Source organism: Antechinus flavipes, chromosome 2 (genome assembly GCF_016432865.1).
Source record: "Antechinus flavipes isolate AdamAnt ecotype Samford, QLD, Australia chromosome 2, AdamAnt_v2, whole genome shotgun sequence".
NCBI lineage: Eukaryota > Metazoa > Chordata > Mammalia > Dasyuromorphia > Dasyuridae > Antechinus > Antechinus flavipes.
Genome location: NC_067399.1, coordinates 159,962,374 through 159,984,576, shown reverse-complemented (window position 1 = coordinate 159,984,576; position 22,203 = coordinate 159,962,374). Strand labels below are relative to the sequence as shown.

General features: G+C 35.0%; 1 protein-coding gene across 1 annotated transcript in view; it reads left to right on the top strand.

Moving 5' to 3' along the window:
- Positions 1 to 379: 379 nt before the first annotated feature.
- Positions 380 to 22,203, top strand: part of DTD1 (D-aminoacyl-tRNA deacylase 1) — a 157,688-nt gene continuing 135,864 nt past the window's right edge. The window contains exons 1-2 of the mRNA XM_051975869.1: positions 380 to 664; positions 17,733 to 17,823. Coding sequence (XP_051831829.1) covers positions 622 to 664; positions 17,733 to 17,823 — 134 coding nt within the window. The 5' untranslated portion in view covers positions 380 to 621. The remainder of the gene's footprint in view (positions 665 to 17,732; positions 17,824 to 22,203) is intronic.

The window sequence follows — 22,203 nt, the reverse complement described above, 5'->3', positions numbered from 1 at the left end:
TTGAAAAAGCCCTGTTTTTTGTTGTTTTTGTCTTACAAGTCTTAGCATAGTGTGGAGGGCTTATGTTTTCAGTAGGTGACCTAAACCCCAAACTTTTATTTAAAAAAATCATTTACAAAATACTATATCCATACAATTACTTTGCTGTTGTTCATCTTTTCCACGTTGAAGACCTAAGTAGGTCACCCCAACGATACTAATGAAATCACAGTTCTTTGAAATAATCGGTGTTGAATTAACTGTACGAGCCAGGCGCTCTCCGCCAGTCCCAGCGAGAGGGAGTCTCTCGCTCCCAGCGCTGCGACTGGGGCTTGCTCCGAGCCTTCCCGCGCCACCTCCCCAACGGAACGGGGATTGAGCTCAGCCCGCCTCTTGCCAGGCAGGTGAGCGCCGCACCTGAGGACGGACGCGGACGGCTACCGCTGCCGGGGGTGGCCCCTAGAGGGCGGCAGGGGCTGCCGAGACGCCGGCGCAGCGTGGGCCGATGGGGAGGACTCGCTAGGGAGACGGAGGAGGAACAGGAGGAGGTGGAGGTGTAAAGTGAGGAGTGGGGAGCGGGCCAGGTCCCATTGCTGCTTCCCTTGTCCCTATTTGGGCCGCCCTCGGTGGGACGGAGCCGCCATGAAGGCCATCATCCAGCGCGTCACGCGGGCCAGCGTCACAGGTCAGTGCGTGGCCGGCCAAGGCCTGTCTCCTCCGCTCGGACCCCGGGCCCCGGCAGGGTGGGGCGGCGTTGGGGCCCCCGGGCGCCGGCGTGCTCCTCCCGCCTAGGCTCATTTTGGCCCGAGAGAGGGGTTTGCCTCCCCCGGAGAGACTCGCTAGCTCCGCCCGGTCCACCCTTGCTTTGCCGGGGCAGGAGGCGACCAGGACTCTTGGTCGACTCATGGAGCAGTACTGACCCTCCGGCGTGGCGTCTGGCGTGACTCGGTCTGGCCCTCTGGGCGGACTCGGTGTCGAGATCACCCCCACCTTGAGAAGGAAAATCCCCTCACAAAGAGAGAGACCATCCCCAGAGAGAGTGACAGAGACAGAGAGCATCCCTATCTGGACACCGCCATCTATAGAGAACCCACCTTTGCCCAGAAAGAGACCGTCCTTACGTGGCGGCCACTTTCTCGTGTAACAAATTGGGTACTTGACCTCCTTCCTGTAGACTGAGACTCTTTGAGAGTAGGGACGACTTCTCCTTTCTTTGTAACCCCGGTGCTTCGAGCCGTGTTTGACTGGTAGTAAGCCCTTGCATTCGGCGTGCTTCTGAGTCTCCCATTTAGGTTCCCGTTCCTAGGGCCACAAGATCCACAGGTCGGAAAGGGGACCCCAGCCGGATCCACAGTCCCTCCCCTAATCCCTTTTACACCCTCCCTTGGGTGTTCCTTTCATTTTTGTACCGGAAACCCGCTATGAAGAAGGCTCCCCACATCTCCTTTTCTTAGTTCTAAGAGAGTATCCCAGCCTTTCCACTTAATGGCCTATTTGATAAATTGCTAAAGTCAATCTCATAGAAAACAGCTATCAATCATAAATACTTTCTGCTCCCAGGCAGCTTACATGATAAAGGTAGGGCAGGGAAGAAGAAACAGCATGTACTTTTGTGGGAATATATATGCATACATATGCAAATGAGTATATGCACACATATATAACACATTTAAAAATATATATGAAACTATGGAAAACTATACCCTACATATTATGCATATGGTATTATGTATAATGCTATATACATATGTACATATAAATATGTACATAGGCAATACATAGTAGTTTTGGGAAGGAGGGATGGCATCTGTAGAAGGTGGTGCTTGAATTGAGTGTTGAAGGAAGTTATAGTTTCCTAGAAACAGAAAAATGAGATGGGGGTGTATTCCAGGCTTTGGGGTCATGGAGGGCACAAGGGCCAAGAGGGAATTTCGTTGCTGTTTCTCTTGTGTGTAATGCAGTGAGTAAGCCAGCCCGACTGACATATAATATGTGGCGAATAGTCAAGGGTAAGAACACTGGGAAAGTGTGAAGGAGTTAGATTGAGAAGATACCTAAGTGCCCAACAAGATTGAGAGGGAGACATAATTACAACCCTAAATCAATTTTAGGCAGTGAGTTGAGGACAGATTCATAGGTAAAGATGAGATTGGGAGACCAATATTCATGGGAGGGGAGATGAAGGTCAGAACTGGGGTGGAGATTGTGTGCGTGTAGGGGAATGATGTGTAGATAGAAGCAAGACCTCGGAACTTCCTGAATCTGTGGAGTGTGGAGTAAGGAATTGAAGATACCTTGAAGTTAAGGATCTTGGTGACTGGAAGCCTGGTAGTCTCCTCTACAAGAATAGATGTATTTTGGGGGGAGGAGGTTTTTATAAAAATTTTTTGATTTTTTTTATTTTTAAGATATGTGTTATGAAATACCCATGGGGCATCCAGATTGAAATGTCTTTTAGGCAGTTCAATATTTGGGACTAGTGCTCTGGAGAGACACTGGTAATTTGGATATAATCATGGAAACTATCTGCCTACAGAATAAAAATTGAACCTATCAGAACTGATAAAATGATTAAGTGATAGAATATACATAAAAAAGAACAGCCATGTTTGTTCTCACATACTGCTTAAAATAAGATTAGCTTGGAAAGTAACCCTAGAATAAATTTACTTTAAAGGCTTCTAAAAGAAACAGAACTATAGAAAAACCATGAAGTGAATAAGAATCAAAGTCCTGAATACTTTAACTATCCGAATTGATTTCTTTTGCCCATTTCTATAGCCCAAACCAAAAAGCAACCATTTTGTGCCATTTCCCAATTAACAAACAACTCTGTTTCTATCTGCCATTCGCAGACCTGACAAAAGTATTAGTAAAATTTCAGTAAGGTAAATTGTGCCCTTATGCGTGACTCTTGTGAGCTTCAAAAGGTTAACTAAAACACATGTAATTTCACTTATTAAAGAGTGGAATTTTTTTGGTATTAGAAATATGTTCATTTATTTGGAAAAAAAATACCAAAAATGTGTTTTGTTTTCTTTGTAAAACCCAGTATCCATCAAAATATTTTGATACTTTGCTAGATCATTTGTCATTCCATAAGTTTGGGAACCTTTCTTTAATACAAATTGCAATTTTTCCTTGCATTCTTATTTTATGAACATCTTTTTCATGTTTACACATACATCCTCCATGGAATACCTCCATGGAGTATATTACTCCCCCTTATATGTGGAAATGCCAAACAAGTCTAGTCATTAGGGCAGGATAATGGTGAACATGACTCAAATGGAAAGATAATTCATTTTACAGGGAAGGAAAAGGGACCTGGATGGATTCCATGTTGTAGGGGAAAAGCAGCTTGGGGAAACATGGCTAATTAGGTCCTGAGACAACTTTGTCTTTGTTTCGTGATGATTAAAAAGGTTCAAGAGATAAAGTGTCTAGGTAATTTAATTATTTTATTAATAAATCCAATATGTTATTAATGAAAGGATAATCATTTGGCTGTCAGACCAAAGATAATCATGGCAGACTATGCTTAGGGCTTAGACGTTCTTTTAGAACCGGATTTGCAATCAACTCTGATTGGTTAACACAATGGGAAGTTGGCTCTAGTAAAATGATGGATGGAGTGACATCATATCTCCCCTGGAGAGTCATCTTTTTATCCTGACTCCATAGCTTTGGGCAATCTAATCAAAGAATTTACCCCCACTCAAACTAAAGTAGAACCCAAAGTTTTTTTTTTTTTTTTTTTTTTTTTTTTTTTTTTAATCTTAGATTAAATTCTTTATAAGGTTGGGTAGAGTCTTGACCATGATTGAGAAGTATTAATTTAATCTGATTATTTGTGATATCTTGCAAGATGCTGAATTTTTTACTTTTTGAATTCAGAATATTAGAAGGGAAGAATTCTGGATCTATCTAAATAATTGGTTATTAATAATCATTTCTCTCAGCTTAAAAAAAGTAATCCATGTCACAAGAAAGGAGTCGGGTACATTGTGGGAAAACTGTTATATATTAATGCTGTTATTCTCCTATAGAGAGCCCTGCCTTGTAACAGATAAGTATAATTAAGCAGAATGAATCACCAAGTGTTGGTCATGTTAGACAATACATATATACATACATATATATATATATAATTATATATAATATATAATTATATATCAATATATCTCATATTAATTATATATAATAATATAATGATATATGTCATTAGGCATATTATGTATTATATATGTTATATACATAATATACCTAATGACATATATCAGTATATCTCTATATCTCATTCCACAACTAGAGTCTTTCACTTTTTTCTGAGAGCAGAGAGGGCCTTGTCAATCTTCTAGAGTCAAAATTAATCAGATGTACTTTTTTTTTTTTAATTTTTATTTTTTATTTAATGATTACTTTATATTGACAACATTATCCCTTGCACTCGTTTCTTTTCCGATTTTTTTTTCCCCTCCCTCCCTCCACCCCCTCCCCTAGATGGTAAGCAGTCCTTTATATGTTGGATATGTTGCAGTATATATCCTAGATACAATATATGTTTGCAGAACCGAACAGTTCTCTTGTTGCATAGGGAGAATTGGATTCAGAAGGTATAAATAACCCGGGAAGAAAAACAAAAATGCAGATAGTTCACATTCGTTTCCCAGTGTTCGTTCTTTGGGTGTAGCTGCTTTTGTCCGTCATTTATCAATTGAAACTTAGTTAGGTCTCTTTGTCAAAGAAATCCACTTCCATCAAAATATGTCCTCATACAATATCGTTGTCGAAGTGTATAATGATCTCCTGGTTCTGCTCATTTCACTTAGCATCAGTTCATGTAAGTCTCTCCAGTCCTCTCTGTATTCATCCTGCTGGTCATTTCTTACAGAACAATAATATTCCATAACATTCATATACCACAATTTACCCAGCCATTCTCCAATTGATGGGCATCCATTCATTTTCCAGTTTCTAGCCACTACAAATAGGGCTGCTACATATCTTATATCTTTGGGATATAAGCCCAATAGAAACACTGCTGGATCAAAGGGTATGCACAATTTGATAATTTTTTGGGCATAATTCCAGATTGCTCTCCAGAATGGTTGGATTCGTTCACAACTCCACCAACAATGCATTAGTGTCCCAGTTTTCCCGCATCCCCTCCAACATTCATTATTATTTTTTCCTGTCATCTTAGCCAATCTGACAGGTGTGTAGTGGTATCTCAGAGTTGTCTTAATTTGCATTTCTCTGATCAATAATGATTTGGAACACTCTTTCATATGAGTGGTAATAGTTTCAATTTCCAGATGTACTTTTCAGTGTTGTTTTTCTTTAAAGTCATTTTGTAAATTGTTTTTCTGGTTCTGTATACTTGGTTCTTCATCTGGTCATAGATATTTCCTCAGATTTCTTTTAATTCTTAATACTTGTGTTTTCTTAGAGCACAATAATATTCTATTACATTCACATACTACAGTTTGCTCCTTAGTTGGTAGTCATTCATTTTGATCTCACTCCCCTAAATGCTGCTAAAAATCTTTGACCTCGTTGTAGTTTGTACATAGTAGTTGTATTGCTGAATCAAAGGATGTGGAGAGTTTAATGGAGTAATTTCAGAATTGTTTTCTGGGATGGTTAGATGAGTTTACAACTCAGCCAACAGTGTAATCATGGTTGATTTTTTCAAAACACCTCTAACTTAATCCATTTCCATCTTTTGTTATCTTTGCTAGTAGGATGACTATGAGACAAACCAGTTATTTTAATTTATTTTTTATTTTTAGTAATTTAAAACTTTGCTTTGTATCAATCTAAGAACTACATGTTCATATCCTTTGACCACTTGTCTTTTGGGAAAATTTTTTTGTTATATGTATTTAAGCATTTCCCATGTATTTTGAATATCAGATCTTTATATTTTCTGGGAAGACTCCTTAAATTGGCAGTTTCTTTTATTCTAGCTACATTAATACTGTTTGTTTAGAAACATTTACATTTTGTATGTCTAAAAACAGCCTGTTTTATAATTACCTTAATTAGTTAAGAACTCTCTGCCTAGAAAACCACCTATTTGAGTGAAAATGGATGCCTGACTTGAATTAGTACATATGGAATATTACTGTCACAAAAACATGAATTTGAATCTTGCCTCAGATACATCTGTTACTGAGGGTGAAGAATTGAGGATGGTATCTAAGTAGTGCACCTGAAGAACTGGGGGGGTGGGTTGTTGCTTGCTGTGTGCAGGGCCATGTGCTACGTGCCAGAGTTCTAGATCTCAAGAACTGGTAATAATAGCTAACATTTATCTGGCATTGTAAGATTTGTACAGGGCTTTACAAATACCTCATTAGGCCCTTACAACAATCCCAAGAGGGAGGTAAATAAAAAGTAATTTTAGCAGAAAGAGAACTATTAACTAGAGTGAATAGCACAGGTGTGATATAGGAAATGGTTCCTGAGTTATGTTTTGAAGGAAGTTCTAGATTCTAAGAGATGGAGGAAGGAAGAAGTGTTATGGGAACTGACTAGGCAAAGGTTAGGATCATGGGGTCTTAGAGTTGTTTATTGAAACCTAGAAGGGAGTCCAGAAACCATCTGGCAAGAAGGGAATAAACATTTATATAGTGACCAGTATGTGCCAGGTGCTGAGCTAAAGATTTTTACAAACATTATATAATTTGATCTAGACAAACTCTCTCCTGTTACAATTAAGGAATCTGAGGCCTAAGAAAAATGCTTTAGAATCAATTTAGGAGTGAATTTACCAGCCCAGGACAGTTTTGGGGGGGGAAGGGAGGGAGGCGGTTTCAGCAGGAAAGGTTTATCTGGATGGAGTGGGAGGGAGCTTAGTTAGTGAGCAGCAATGGCAATTGGCTCCCTAGGAAGCCTGAAGCAAGAGTCTGGGCAAGCCACCAGCTAAGTCCTCCTCCTCCTCTTACCCCCTCACCTCCTTTAAACCAGTAGCCTTGAGTCAGGTCAGCAGTCAGTGCAGCCCCGCAGCACAATGCCTATTCCTAGGGGAGGCCACTTGTGCTAGCCAGAAGTAAGGCCCTGCCTCTGTGCCTAAGCGAGCCCCCATTACAGTTGTCCCATTAGCATACTGTCCCTTTCCTGAAAGTCAGTAGCTAGGATCTGAGGCCTGACAAAAGAAGGTTGGGATGATGCAGGAATGGATCTTAATTCTTACATAAAAGTACAAAGTCACAGAAGAGGCAGGGAAAAAAAAAAAAAAAAACCAAAAATGAAAAAAGAATCATAGAAAGTAATTGTAGTGACCAGGGAGGATCAGGGCACAAATTTAGAAGAGAACAGTGGTGTCAAAGTGGCTACCATGAAAAGTCTCAAAGAAAAATGTAAATTAGTTTCACTGTCAAAAATAACTCCTGAAGGAGCTTAGAAAAGATTTAAAAAAGCAAATTAAAGAAGTAGAGGAACAGTTGGGAAAGTAAAATGAGAATAATGCAGTAGAATCATGAATAAAGTCAATAGCTTGATAAAGGAAGCATAAAAAAGGAGAAAATTATAAAAATTTACTGAAGAGAACAACATCTTCAAAAGTAGAACTGAGCAAATGGAAAAGTTTACTGAAGAAAGTAATTGCTTAAAAATTAGAATTGGAGAAATGGAAACTAATGATTCCATGAGACCTAAAAAATGATAAATGGATGGAATGGATAAATGAATGGAAAAAAAAAAGAAGAAAATGTGATATTCTCTTATTGGAAAATCAACTGACCTAGAAAATAGATCCAGGATAGAATTATTTTATGCAGGCAATTGGGATTAAGTGACTTATTCAGGTTCACACAGCTATGAAGTATTAAGTGTCTGAGGTCAGATTTTAGCTCAGATCCTTCTGACTCCAGGGCTGGTACTCTAAATACTAGCTGCCTCCACAATAGAGAATTTAATAATTATTGGGCTACCTGAAAGCCATGATCCAAAAAAAGAGCCTAGATATCATATTTCAAGAAATTATCAAGGAAAACTTCCTGATATTTTAAAATTAGAGGAGAAAATAGCAATTGAAAAAATCCACTGAACACCTTCTGAAAAAGATTCCCCAAATGAAAACTCTCAGGAAATTCCAGAGCTCCCAAGTCAAGGAGAAAATATTTCAAGCAGCCAAAAAGAAACTATTCAAATATGGTGCCATAATCAGGATAATACAAGATTTGGTAGCTTTTACATTAAAGAATAGGAGGGCTTGGAGTAGGATATTCAAGAAGGCAAAGTGCTAGGATTACAATGAAGAATCATCTACCCAGCAAAATTTAGTATAATCCTTCAAGAAGAACAAAAGGGATATTCAGTTTGTTTGAAAGTCTGGTAGGTGCAAATTTGTCTATTTGTGGGAGAAATCAGGAGAGCTTGAAATTTACCGGCCTATTCCATTATCTTTCCAGAACCCCCCCCATAATTTAATTTTTGATAAACCCAAAGATCCAGACTTTGGGGATTCATTATTTGAAAAAACCTTCTGGGAAATTTGGAAAGCAATATAGCAGAAACCAGACATAGACCAATATTACACTACATACCATAATAAGGTCAAAATGGGCTTTAGATATAAAAGGTGATACAATAAATTAATTAGGAAGGCATAGAATAGTTTATCTGTCAAATCTATGGATAAGGGAAGGATTTAGAATCAAACAAGATATAGAGAGCATTATAAAATATAAAATGAATAATTTTGATTATACAAAATTAAAAAGTTTTTGCACAAAGAAACTAATGTAACCAAAATTAGAAGGAAAACAGAAAAATAATTTTTTTTTTTTATAGCAGGTATCTCTGTTCAATCTCAAATATATACAGAATGGAGCTATTTACATTCCACAAAATGACTGATATGAAAATTTTTCACATGATTGAACATGTATAATCTTATGTCAGATTGCTTATCATCTTTTGGAGAGGGGAGGAAGAAAGGGATAGAATTTGAAACTTAAAACTTTAAAAAAAGTTAAAATTTGTTTTTACAAGTAATTGGGGGAAAATAAAATATTAAAAACTGTCAGTTCCATTGATAAAAAACCATATCAATTTCTAATGTTGAATCATTTGATAGTTCTAATGATTTTGGTGGTGAGAACTTTCTTTTTTGTGTCTCAAGTAGCTGTGGGTGTTGAGGAGATAGGGGCAACTCCTGTAGGTGTAGTTGAAAAGTTGTACCACGATAAAAGTTGCTTCCCAGGTTATGGCTGTGGGGTAGGATAGCAAGTTAAATGCATGTCAGGTGTTTGGAGGCAGGGCCTGCTGCTATTCTCGGGTTTTTGGATTTATGTGCCAGTCAATGTTGATTCGGTTTGGCATAAATGTTGGGCTCTTTCTCTGCGGGGTATACTGCTCTTGATGATAACTCTGGAGGCTGGGGTAGAAGCTGGATGGTGGTGGTAGGGAGTATTGCTACTGCTGGAGCTCTTGGACTCCATCGGAGTCTGATGAGAGGTGATGGTAGTGGTTTGACTCATTTGGTGTATGCTGCCTCCTCTCAATGGTTTGCTCCATTGAAGGAGTAGTAAGAACCAGTCCTAAGTGTGAAGGGATGGGTCAATTCTCCAAAAGTCCCCACAGCTGTGAATCATTTAAGGAATTACAAATCAGCCTTTGCTGACCCAGATGTTGCTTGTGAATTGGGAATGAAATAAATTAGAGAGAAGAGGAAGGAGGTCAGAGAAATGCAACTATCTCCAGTCTCCTTGTATCTTTTATCATCCTCTCACATAAAGGTATCTTCTGTTGGTCAGAATTGTATTCCTAGCAGCCACTAGCAGATTGTTCCCATAACAAAGGAGGAGTGAGAAAAGTATGTTTAAGTAAACTTAAAGAAGTAATTTAAATTTGAGACATTGGAATAATGTTGGCTTTGCATTTTTGAGGATTGTTAGAATAGTCATGTTTCTTGCTTTTATGAAATTCCTGATGTGCAAAAAAAAAGAATATTTTCTGTTTTTCTATGTATACAAAAATTTACAAGGAAAAAAAGAAATGAAATAATATGCTTAAATCCAAGCTAATAATATCTAAGATGTTTCCTTTGAACTATTTTTAGTTATTTTTGGGTTTTGATCTGATTCCACAGTAATTACAAAAATATTTAAGAACTAGATTAGCAAAATGATTGTATGTTATAAAAATAATATTTAATTGTCTTAGATTCTTTTTTTTTTAAGGTTTTAGTGATAGAGATACAAGACTAATTACATAAATTATAATTGGGGTAAGATTGAATTAATTTTTTTGGGGGGGGTTATTACCATTGTTTGTAATGGCTTCTTTTTTTATTTTTTATTTTTTTTATTTTATAATAACTTTTTATTGACAGAATCCATGCCAGGGTAATTTTTTTTTACAACATTATCCCTTGCACTCGCTTCTGTTCCGATTTTTCCCTTCCCTCCCTTCCCCCCTCCCCTAGATGGCAAGCAGTCCTATATATATGAAATATGTTGCAGTATATCCTAGATACAATATATGTTTGCAGAACTGAACAGTTCTCTTGTTGCACAGAGAGAATTGGATTCAGAAGGTAAAAATAACCTGGGTAGAAAAACAAAAATGCAAATAGTTCGCATTCATTTCCCAGTGTTCTTTCTTTGGATGTAGCTGCTTCTATCCATCATTTATCAATTGAAACTGAATTAGGTCTCTTTGTCAATGAAATCCACTTACATCAGAATATATCCTCATACAATATCATTGTTGAAGTGTATAATGATCTCCTGGTTCTGCTCATTTCACTTAGCATCAGTTCATGGAAGTCTCTCCAAGCCTCTCTGTATTCATCCTGCTGGTCATTTCTTACAGAACAATAATATTCCATAACATTCACATACCACAATTTACCTACCATTCTTCAATTGATGGGCATCCATTCAGTTTCCAGTTTCTAGCCACTACAAACAGGGCTGCCACAAACATTTTGGCACATACAGGTCCCTTTCCCTTCTTTAGTATCTCTTTGGGATATAAGCCCAGAAGTAACACTGCTGGATCAAAGGGTAAGCACAGTTTGATAACTTTTTGGGCATAATTCCAGATTGCTCTCCAGAATGGTTGGATTCGTTCACAACTCCACCAACAATGCATCAGTGTCCCAGTTTTCCTGCATCCCCTCCAACATTCATCATTATTTTTTCCTGTCATCTTAGCCAGATTGAATTAAATTTAAATGGAAAAGGATTTGAGTTTTCCATCACAATTATAGTTTGTCCTTACTACAAAGAACATCATGAATGATATTTTATTTCATATATTAAAATGTCATTCTTTGATTCTTTTGTGATTGTCACAGAAGAGAGAATATAAGAGATTTTACACATGTAATTACACAATGTAATATAGATAGGAGAAGGTGCCAGATTTAGAATCAGGAAGACATGAATTTGATTCCCATCTCCTGTACTTACTAGATTTAAGACCTTAGGCACATCACTTAAATTTTCTGAGCCTCAGTTTCATCACTTACATAAATGAAGATAATAATACTTGTACTAACAATAATACTTGATATTGTAAAGATCAAACACAATAGTATTAGCCATAGTTATAATGATGATTATATCACCTTTCATCTTAGCTATAGCAATAGTCTTTAATTTTTTTTTTCTGTCTCAAATTTCTCCTTTCTCTTAAGCCATTTTCCATATCATTGCCAGGGTGATTTTCTTTAAATTTAGGCATTACCATGTCATTCCTTTCTTTGATAAATTAAAAAAAATTTTTTTTGCTCTTTATTTTTTTTTATTAGAGCTTTTAATTTTCAAAACATTAATGGATAATTTTTCAACATTGACCTTTGCAAAACTTTCTGTTCCAAATTTTCCCCTCCCTTATCCCCATCCCTACCTTAGATGGCAAGTAATTCAATATTTGTTAAACATGTTGAAAAACACATGTTAAATCCAATATATGTATACATATTTATACAATTATGGTGCTGCACAAGAAAACTCAGATCAAAAAGGGAAAAAATGAGAAAGAAAATGAAATGTAAGCAAACAACAAAAAGTGAAAATGCTGTATTGTGATCCACACTCAGTTCTCACAGTTCTCTCTCTGGGTGCAAATGGCTTTTATTATCACAAGTCCATTGGAACTGGCCTAAATTGTCTCGTTGTTGAAAAGAGCCATGTCCATCAGAATTGATCTTTGTATAATCTTGCTGTTGCCATGTACTCTCTCTGTTATAATCTCTCTGTTAATCTTAATAATGTTATAATCTCTCTGTTGCCATGTACATCTCCTGGTTCTGCTCATTTCAGTTCATGTAATTCTCTCCAAGCCTGTCTGTATTCATCCTGCTAGTCGTTTCTTACAGAACAATAATATTCCATAACATTCATATATTGTAACTTATTCAACCATTTTTCAATTGATGGGCATCCACTCAGTTTCCAGTTTCTTGCCACTACAAAGAGGGCTGCCACAAACATTTTTGCACATGTGGGTCCCTTTCCCTCCTTTAAGATCTCTTTGGGTTTCTACTGAAGGGAAGAAGGGACCTGTATGTGCCAAAATGTTTGTGGCAGCCCTGTTTGTAGTGGCTAGAAGCTGGAAAATGAGTGGATGCCCATCAATTGGAGAATGGTTGAGTAAATTGTGGTATATGAACGTTATGGAATATTATTGTTCTGTAAGGAATGACCAGCAGGATGAATACAGAGAGGACTGGCGAGACTTACATGAACTGATGCTGAGTGAAATGAGCAGAACCAGGAGATCATTATATACCTCAACAATGATACTGTTTGAGGATGTATTCTGATGGAAGTGGATCTCTTCGATAAAGAGAGCTAATTCAGTTTCAATTGATCAAAGATGGACAGAAGCAGCTACACCCAAAGAAAGAACACTGGGAAATGAATATAAACTGCTTGCATTTTTGTTTTTCTTCCCGGGTTATCTATACCTTCTGAATTCAATTCTCCCTGTGCAACAAGAGAACTGTTCGGTTCTGCACACATATATTGTATCTAGGATATACTGTAACCGATTCAATATGTAAAGCACTGCTTGCCATCTGGGGGAGGGAGTGAGGGAGAGGAAAAATCGGAATAGAAGTGAATGCAAGGGATAATGCTGTAAAAAATTACCCTGGCATGGGTTCTATCAATAAAAAGTTATTAAAAAAAAAAAAAAAAAGAAATTGGCTGGGGGGGAGGGAGAAGGCAGCCTTTTGGTGAAATGGATAGAGCATCAGCCCTGAAGGCAGGAGGACCTAAGTTCAAATCTTGTCTCAGACACTTAACACTTCCTAGCTGTGTGACCCTGGGCAAGTCACTTTGCCTCAGCAAAAAAAAAAAAAAAAAAAAAAAAAAAAAAAAAAAGATCTCTTTGGGATTTAAGCCCAGTAGAAACACTGCTGGGTCAAAGGATATGCACCCTTGATAAATTTCTGATAACTTCTTAGTACTAAATCAAATCCCTAGATCCAATATATTTAAAAAAAAAAAAAACCCAAAACAATAATAAAACCAACTTCTTTTTTTTTTTTTTTTTAATTTTATTTTATTTAATAATAACTTTGTATTGACAGAATCCATGCCAGGATAATTTTTATACGACATTATCCCTTGCAATCACTTATGTTTCGTTTTTTCCCCTCCCTCCCTCCCCCCCCCCCCCCCCCAGGATAAAACCAACTTCTTTAGTTACTAATGCCCTTTACAGCCTGATCCCAATTTTATCTTTTCAATATAACTAAATAGATCTATTCCATGCAGAATATAGTCCAGACAAACTGCCAACTTTCTGTTGTTCATTTCTGATTCTCTGTTTCAAAACCCAGTGTATTTGTACTTGTTCCTCTTTCCTGGAATGAACTCTCCTTACCTCTGTTTCTCAAATTCCCTAGTTTCTTTCAAATCTCAGTTCAGATAAAATTGTTTTCAATGGAGGAATGGCTTTTGTTCTTATGACTGTGAATCAGTTCCCTGTGTATTTTAGAAATGAGATCTTTATCAGAAAAACTTGTCACAAAGACTTTTCTTTCCATTTACATGCTTCCCTTTTAAAAATTTAGATATATTGCTTTTGCTTGTATAAAACTTTTAAATTTTATGTAATAAAAATGTATATTTTACTTACTGTGATCCTCTCATTCTTGCTTGGTCATGGAAGTCTTTATCCATAGATCCATAGAAAGGTAATTTCTTTCATGCATCCTTTATTTGTTCATTATGTCATGCTCTAAGTTATGAACTCATAAATGTTTATTTTGGTATACAGTTTAAGATGTTGTTGTATACCTAGTTTCTTCCAGATTGCTTTCCACTTTTCTTACAGTTTTATCAAGAATGAATTCTTATCTCAAAACAATTCCAACTATTGGGGATTGTTGGTATTATTAAACATTAGTTTGATGTCATCATTTTCTTCTATTTGTTATATGCCATATCTGTTACATTGATCAATTGCTCTACATCTTACTGCAATCCAATTTTTTTGTTTGGGCGATTATTTCTTTAAGATATACTTTGAGATCTAATAATTCTGGGTTCCCTTATTTTTACTTTTTTTTTTTTTTTTTAAGGAGAGGGAAATAATTCCCTTGAGATTCTTGACTTTTTGTTCAAGAAGTATTTTTCAATATCAATTCTTTGGGATTAAGAGTTCATTATAATTCATCAATTTATGATTCCCTTTCAGTTAGTCAACAAATGTAAAGTGCCTAATATAAGAAGGCAAAGGCAAAAAACAATTTTTGCTCACACTCTGATGTCTCAGACATTAATTTAACTATATTAGCAATATAATTAAAACATAACAGTATGCTGTTTAGGTACTTTTAGGAGCTTGATGGAGATGTTTTGGGAACATTTATACATTTATTCTTCTCAAGAATAGACTTTAATTTTGGAAATTTGGAAAAATTGGAAATAAATTTTTCCAAGATGATTTCTTAATTTTAGTTTTAATAATATTCTTTTTAAAAATAATTATAACTTTTTATTGACAGTACATATGCATGGGTAATTTTTTACAACATTATCTCTTGCACTCACTTCTGTTCCAATTTTTCCCTTCTCTCCCTCTTCCCCCTCCCTTAGATGGCAGGCAGTCTTATACATGTTAAATATGTTATAGTATATCCTAGATACAATATATGTGTGCAGAACCGAACAGTTCTCTTGTTGCACAGGAAGAATTGGATTCAGAAGGTAAAAATAACCTGGGAAGAAAAACAAAAATGCAAACAGTTTATTCTCATTTCCCAGTGTTCCTTCTCTGGGTGTAGCTGATTTTGTCCATCATTGGAACTGAATTATATCTTCTCTTTGTCGAAGATATCCACTTCCATCAGAATACATCCTCATACAGTATTGTTGTTGAAGTGTATAATGATCTCCTGGTTCTGTTCATTTCATTCAGCATCAGTTCATGTAAGTCTCTCCAAGTCTTTCTGTATTCATCCTACTGGTCATTTCTTATAGAACAATAATATTCCATAATGTGGAATATACCACAATTTACCCAACCATTCTTCAACTGATGAGCATCCATTCAATTTTCAGTTTCTAGCCACTACAAACAGGGCTGCCACAAACATTTTGGCACATACAGGTCCCTTTCTCTTCTTTAGTATTTCTTTGGGATATAAGTTTGATAACTTTTTGGGCATAATTCCAGATTGCTCTCCAGAATGGCTGGATTCGTTCACAATACCACCAACAATGCATCAGTGTCCCAGTTTTCCCGCATCCCTTCCAACATTCATCATTATTTTTTCCTGTCATCTTAGCCAATCTGACAGGTGTGTAGTGGTATCTCAGAGTTGTCTTAATTTGCATTTCTCTGATCAATAGTGATTTGGAACACTCTTTCATATGAGTGGAAATAGTTTCAATTTCATCATTTGAAAATTGTCTGTTCATATCCTTTGACCATTTATCAATTGGAGAATAGCTTGAATTCTTATAAATTTGAGTTAATTCTCTATTTTAGAAATGAGGCCTTTATCAGATCCTTTGAATGTAAAAATGTTTTCCTAGTTTATTGCTTCCTTTCTTATCTTGTCTGCTTTAGTTTTGTTTGTATAGAAACTTTTTAATTTAATATAATCAAAATTATCTATTTTATGATCAATAATGATCTCTCTAGTTCTTCTTTGGTCACAAATTCCTTCATTCTCCACAAGTCTGAGAGGTAAACTATCCTATGTTCCTCTAATTTATTTATGATCTCGTTCTTTATGCCTAAATCATGGGCCCATTTTGATCTTATCTTTAAAAAATTATTTTAAGGCCATACACAATTATTTCAAGGTTACTTGTTTTTAAGCTCTTTGATAATGAGGACTATGCCACAGGTATTGAGTGATCTACATTATTCTGCATGTAGTAGTCACTCATTATGCATAATGATTAATTTTTTGATTAATTGATAAATTGAGATTCGCTTGCTAGCTAGTTTTAGTTCATTTGAACTAGTGCTTCTCTGAGACATTGTAGTGCTATGATCATATACTTGAATACAATCATTCATATTTTCACTTTTTCCCTTAAATTCTGTACTGTTTGTCTTCTTTTTTTAAAAAATTCTTTATATTTGTCATTTCTTACGATTCAATAATATTAAATTTTATTTGAGAAAATACCTAGTTCACCTATTTCCTACCTGATAGAAATCTCTTTTGTTTCCATTTCTGTTATACAAATGATGATGCTATGATTTAAGAGATTGATCTGTGTAGATATATTTGATATAGAGATGTAGATATACGTACACATAAGTATAGATATGTTATGCATATAGGTGTACATATACATGTACACAACTCTAAAGGCCAGAGTCAAGAAGACTGAGTTCAAATCCTCCACATTTACTAGTTCTGTGACTCTAGACAAGTCTATTGATTTCTTGTTTGCCTCAGTTTCCTCAATTGTAAAATGGAGATAATAATAACCCCTATCTCACAGGGTTGTATTCAGAAAATAGAATATATTTGTAAAAGTGATAAGCACTTTGATATATATGTTTTTGATATATACTTAGCACAGTGCCTCAGAAAGTAGGTGCTATATAAATGTCTATTTCCTTTCCCTCTTTGTTCTTTATTCATTTGTGTGTGTACATATGAATATGTACATATTCACATACAGAATATATTATGTGTAAATTGATGCATATATGTGGGCATCCTTTCCTTTTGTTATTTATCTTCTTGGAATATAATGGAAGCTACATTTTAGAAGGTATAGTTTTTTTAGAGGAGTGAGAACAAGATGTTGACTGAATTTGAAGCCCTACTTCTTAATGATCTATCAAAGGAATTATACATGTTTGTCCTGTAATGGGAGTTTCATTTAATGCCACCAGAACTTCTATTTGCTAACTCTTTTCTGAAGAGAAGAACATTATGACTTTTTAAAAAATTTAACCCAATTATATCCCTAAGGTATAGCTCTTGTCAGTTTTGAAATAAAAAATTCAGCTTCAGAAATTTTTCTAGATGATTTATCTTATGCTCAGATTTGTAATTCATCATTCTTTTCAAATAGTTAGCACTTTCTCCAGATATGAAATAGGAATGAAAAGTACATCAGTTGATTATTTCTTTAGCTCCTGCTATTTTGTATTGTATTCTTATAATGCTTTAAGAATTATGGGAAGTGAAAAGTTTTTTTTAAAAAACATTCTTTTATAATTGTTACTTATAACCATAACATTTAATACTTGTTCCTTAATTTCACTGTAATTTATTTATTTACTTTTCTTTTTTTTTTTCTTAGTTGGAGAGGAGCAGATAAGTGCCATTGGACGGGGCATTTGTGTGTTGCTGGGTATTTCTATGGAAGATACACAGAAAGAACTGGAACACATGTAAGATATGGACTCAATTTAAATTAGTGTTCTCCAAAAGATATTCATTATAACTGTACATGGAGCTTCCATAGCTTTGTGTTAATAAAGTGAGTCACAATCAATTATTGTCTCTGTATGGTATGACTTACCCATTTTACAGATGAGGATACTGATATAATTTGGATTACATAGTATCTCCCACAGTAACTTAGTAGCAAAAGTGGTGGCATCCCTCTTCATAGTTCTGTCCTTTTTGACATCACGGTTTCTAGTGAACTTTGTCTTAATTTATCTAAAGATAACCCTTTCTTTTCTACTTAGACTACATCTATTAGTTTTAACTTGGGATTTTCTGCTTTCATCTAGGGCTCTTATACAGCTTTCTGAAAGTAAGAAAAACATTTAAATTCCCTTTAATTTTAATGTTAAGGTTTGTCATTTTAGTAGTTTAGGAGGTAGGTTTTTTTTTTTTAGATATTTTAAATGCATTTAAGATAAGAATAGGCTTAAAAATTTCCAGTGATTGCTAAATTTTAATAAAAAAATACTCTTTAAAAATTATTTCAAGGACATCTAGTTTTTAAGCTTTCTGGGCATTACTGTATCATAGACATTATATATTCCATAATATTTTGTACATAATAGGCATTTGACACATATATATTGATTAATTGTTATACTGAAATTCTGTTCCTCATCTGTTTTTACCTCATTTGAATAATGGCTTTTCTGGGGATAAAAATTATACCCAGCGCTTCTTTCTACCAAGGTACATTATAATTTTTTACTTAGTTCATTATGTAAAAAAAAAAGGGGGAATATATATCAGCATTAGTCAAGGAACAAAAGCACAGTCACATTCACTTCTAACCAAACTTTAGAATTTATTAATAGCCTACATTAGATTATTTTATTACAAAAAGGGGTTAAGAAGGTATACACACACATGTATATTTATATGTGTGTATATGTATGTATTCACATCTTTGGGTCCCAGTCTTCACCTAGTTCTACAACTGAATAATTCAAAAAATATTCCCTCTTCCTGTAGGGATATAGAAGCAAGAAGTAATTCTTATACTTACATAAACAAAGGGAGAAGACATCTTTTACAAATGTATTAATCTAGCACAAGGATTCTTAACCTGAGGTTCATAGATTTTAGAGGAGTCTAAATATATTTCAAGGGGTATGGGGGAGGTCTATGAATTTGTTTTAGAAATATTTTTGTAGCTCTTTAGATACAGTTGGTATATTTATGTCCTATATATTTTGTTGTATGCATTTTAAAGCACTGTTCTGAGGAGGGATCCATAGGCTTCCTCAGACTACCATAGTCAGACTACCATACCTCAGACTACCTTAAGAATCTGTATTGGAGAGTAATACCATTTTGAATGTCTTTGAATTTACTGGTCTTGAGTAGGATGGATAAGGTTTCCCCAAAGATTTGTAGTATTCCTTTGATATCAGAGGCTGTTTATATGAACTCATTCTAATTCTTACTTTCTGTCTGTCCCCCCTCTTCCTTCTTGTTGAAGGGGCTTAATCTAATCAGTATTTATCATTATCTTTTAAAAAAGAATACTCCAATCTGTAAAATTATGGGCTAGCTCCCTGGAGGGCTTCAGGGTCAGCCAGAGTCAGGATAAATTAAAGTTCTTAGTCTTTACGGGGGAGAAGTGAAGGAGGCAGGCAAGCTGCCACAAGGCTTACCAAAGATCTCTCCTGGATTCTGGAGTCCAGAGTCTGCAGCCTCTTTCCTCCTCATCCTCCTGCCTCCAAGTCACTCTTTTCTCTCCTTCTACCCCCAAATCCTTGCCTCTGATTATCTTACCACCAAACATTTAGCAAGCACCAAAAGTGAGGAGAGCCATGATCCAAATATATGCTAATAAAGCCATTGTCTCACATCGAATAGGTAATTAGTCTTAAGTGCTCTGCATTCTCAGATTCAAGTACACCTATTCAGAGTTTCAGTCCTCTGCACCAATCAGACAGAAATTCTGTAGGTTAAAATTGAGTGTCAAGATATTCCATTAAATAAATGCTTAAAAATAATGAGCAGATACCATAAGAAACTAATAGCATGGATCTCAATTTTTGTTTTGCCCACCCTCTGGAGTGTCTTTAGTGCCTCTAGAAAACTTACTTGCACAATGGGATGGAAAATACTCAAAAAATTAAATTTAAATTCATTTGCAATTAAAAATAATAATAATATCATTTCAATATTTCTGAGACCTGGGTTTTTGGGAAGTTTCTTTTGTAAAATCAAATAAACAATAACAATTTATATCATCAACAAAAGGATCAGATGTTACTGAGATAGTTTTAACTCAAGTTGAGAAGCTTCTAGTTCCTTAAGAAATATTGGAAGAATATTTCCAATACTTCTTGTTATGTCAGTGTTTAATTTAATTTAAAATAGATATTTAGGTTGGGGTGACATGAAAAATGATTGGTGTCAGAATTGTCAGTTTAAATATTAAATGTATTCTGTGGTATGTGCAGAGAAACACTGGACCTGTGCCTTGTACTAAGAAGAAAATGTAATTGGGAATTAAAACATAGGCCAACACTTTGAAGCTAATTAAAGCAATATCATTGAAGCTAGATGATCATATTCTTTCTTTTCTTAATGGTATTATGTTTGAGTTGATTGTAGCATGTATAATAAAATGCTTTTCTGTCTAGAATGAAAATGATGTGCCATAGGAAGATGTATATGAATAAGGAGAGAATGAAATCACATTGTGTTGTAATCCCTCTGCATTTATTTTTCCTTTCCACTCCAGTTTGGGACTAGGTTCCATTTAAAAATTAGCATTCATATAATAGTTAAGGAGAAAATTATTTGGTGGCAATAAGTCTACTAGGAAAATTGTGGTATAGTCAAAAATGGGCTGAATTCGGAGTCAAGTCAACTTGGTTCCCTTCTCTTCTTTGTACTTATAATAATTAAGTCCCTTAAATTTTTTGAACCTCATGTAACTCACTAATATTTATCTTCCAAATTATAGAGAGATTGGATACAATCTAATGGAAGAAGCTCAGATAGACCAAACCATGTACTGAGAAATTTTCTTTGTCTTTCTCTAAGTTATGTGATCTCATTTATTTGGATATTCTCATGATCAGTGAAGATTACAACTCATCCATACCTTCTCATTCTGTGTTTTTCTTTTCCATGTTCTTTCATAGATTTTTTTAGAGTGTCTCTAAGAGTTGGAGGTCCATTTTTTAGGTCTTTTTTGTAGTTTATGGGTACTAGGGTAAGTTTTGCTGTTAATTTGTTATCCCCTTTGTTTCACTGTGTGATTGGCCCACCTTCTCTGGTTTCAGAAACTTGATTTCTATATTGAACTTACTAAAAAATGTAAATATGCTGTTGGTCATTCCCTTTGTTAATACCTAGATGGATGAAATATGTGAAAATGTGTGGATGAAATGCTTAAAGAATGTTGAAAAAGAGGATTAATCAAGTTGTTTATTCTAACTGCTATCATTCTTCATAAGACCTGGATTTTCAAGGTGTTATTATGACTTTGTACCTAATTTAAATATATGTAAAGAAAATATGTCAGGGGATCCATTTTAGTAAAGTTATCCCAAGGCCATTTAAGGGTAAAACCAAGATGACAATAAACATGAAAAATGGAAAACAAATTTGTAAAATTTTTTAAAAATGTATTTTTATTTTTACCATTATGAATTTGACAGACATTAACAAACATGAACATTTTCTTATAAAAAGAATAGAAAAGGAGTATTTCATATGATACTATGAATGTCTGTTTTTCCCCAAGTATGCTTTAAATTTAACTCAATAATTTCAACACTGCCCTGCTTTTTTTTTTTTTTTTCACCTTTTAAACTGCATTCTACTCTATTCTGTGCAATTTTTTTTTTCTTCTTTTAGTTTTGGCATAACTGTCATGCTCCCATAACTATTTTCTTTGCCTCTCCTTCCTCCCACCTACCAAAAAAAAACTTTCCCTTGCAACAAATAAATATAGCCAAGTAAAACAAATTTACTCATTGGCCTTTTCTGAAAGTATGTGCTTCATTTTATTCTAGTTCATCACCTCTTTAAGAGGTCTTTCAAATTTGTTTCACTTTGCACTCTTGTGATCATTGTATAAATTGTTTTTTTTGTTTTGTCACTTCACTTTGGATCAGTTCAAACTAGTTTACCCATCCCTTTTATCATTTCTGTATCATGATGTAATTATATTCCTCATATTTTTATGCCACAATTTGTTTTGCCAATTATTGAATACTCTCTTTATTTTCACTTCTTTGTTACAACAAAAAGTGATGCACACTCTTTCTCTTTCTCTCTTTATATATATATATATATATATATATATATATATATATATATATATAATATAT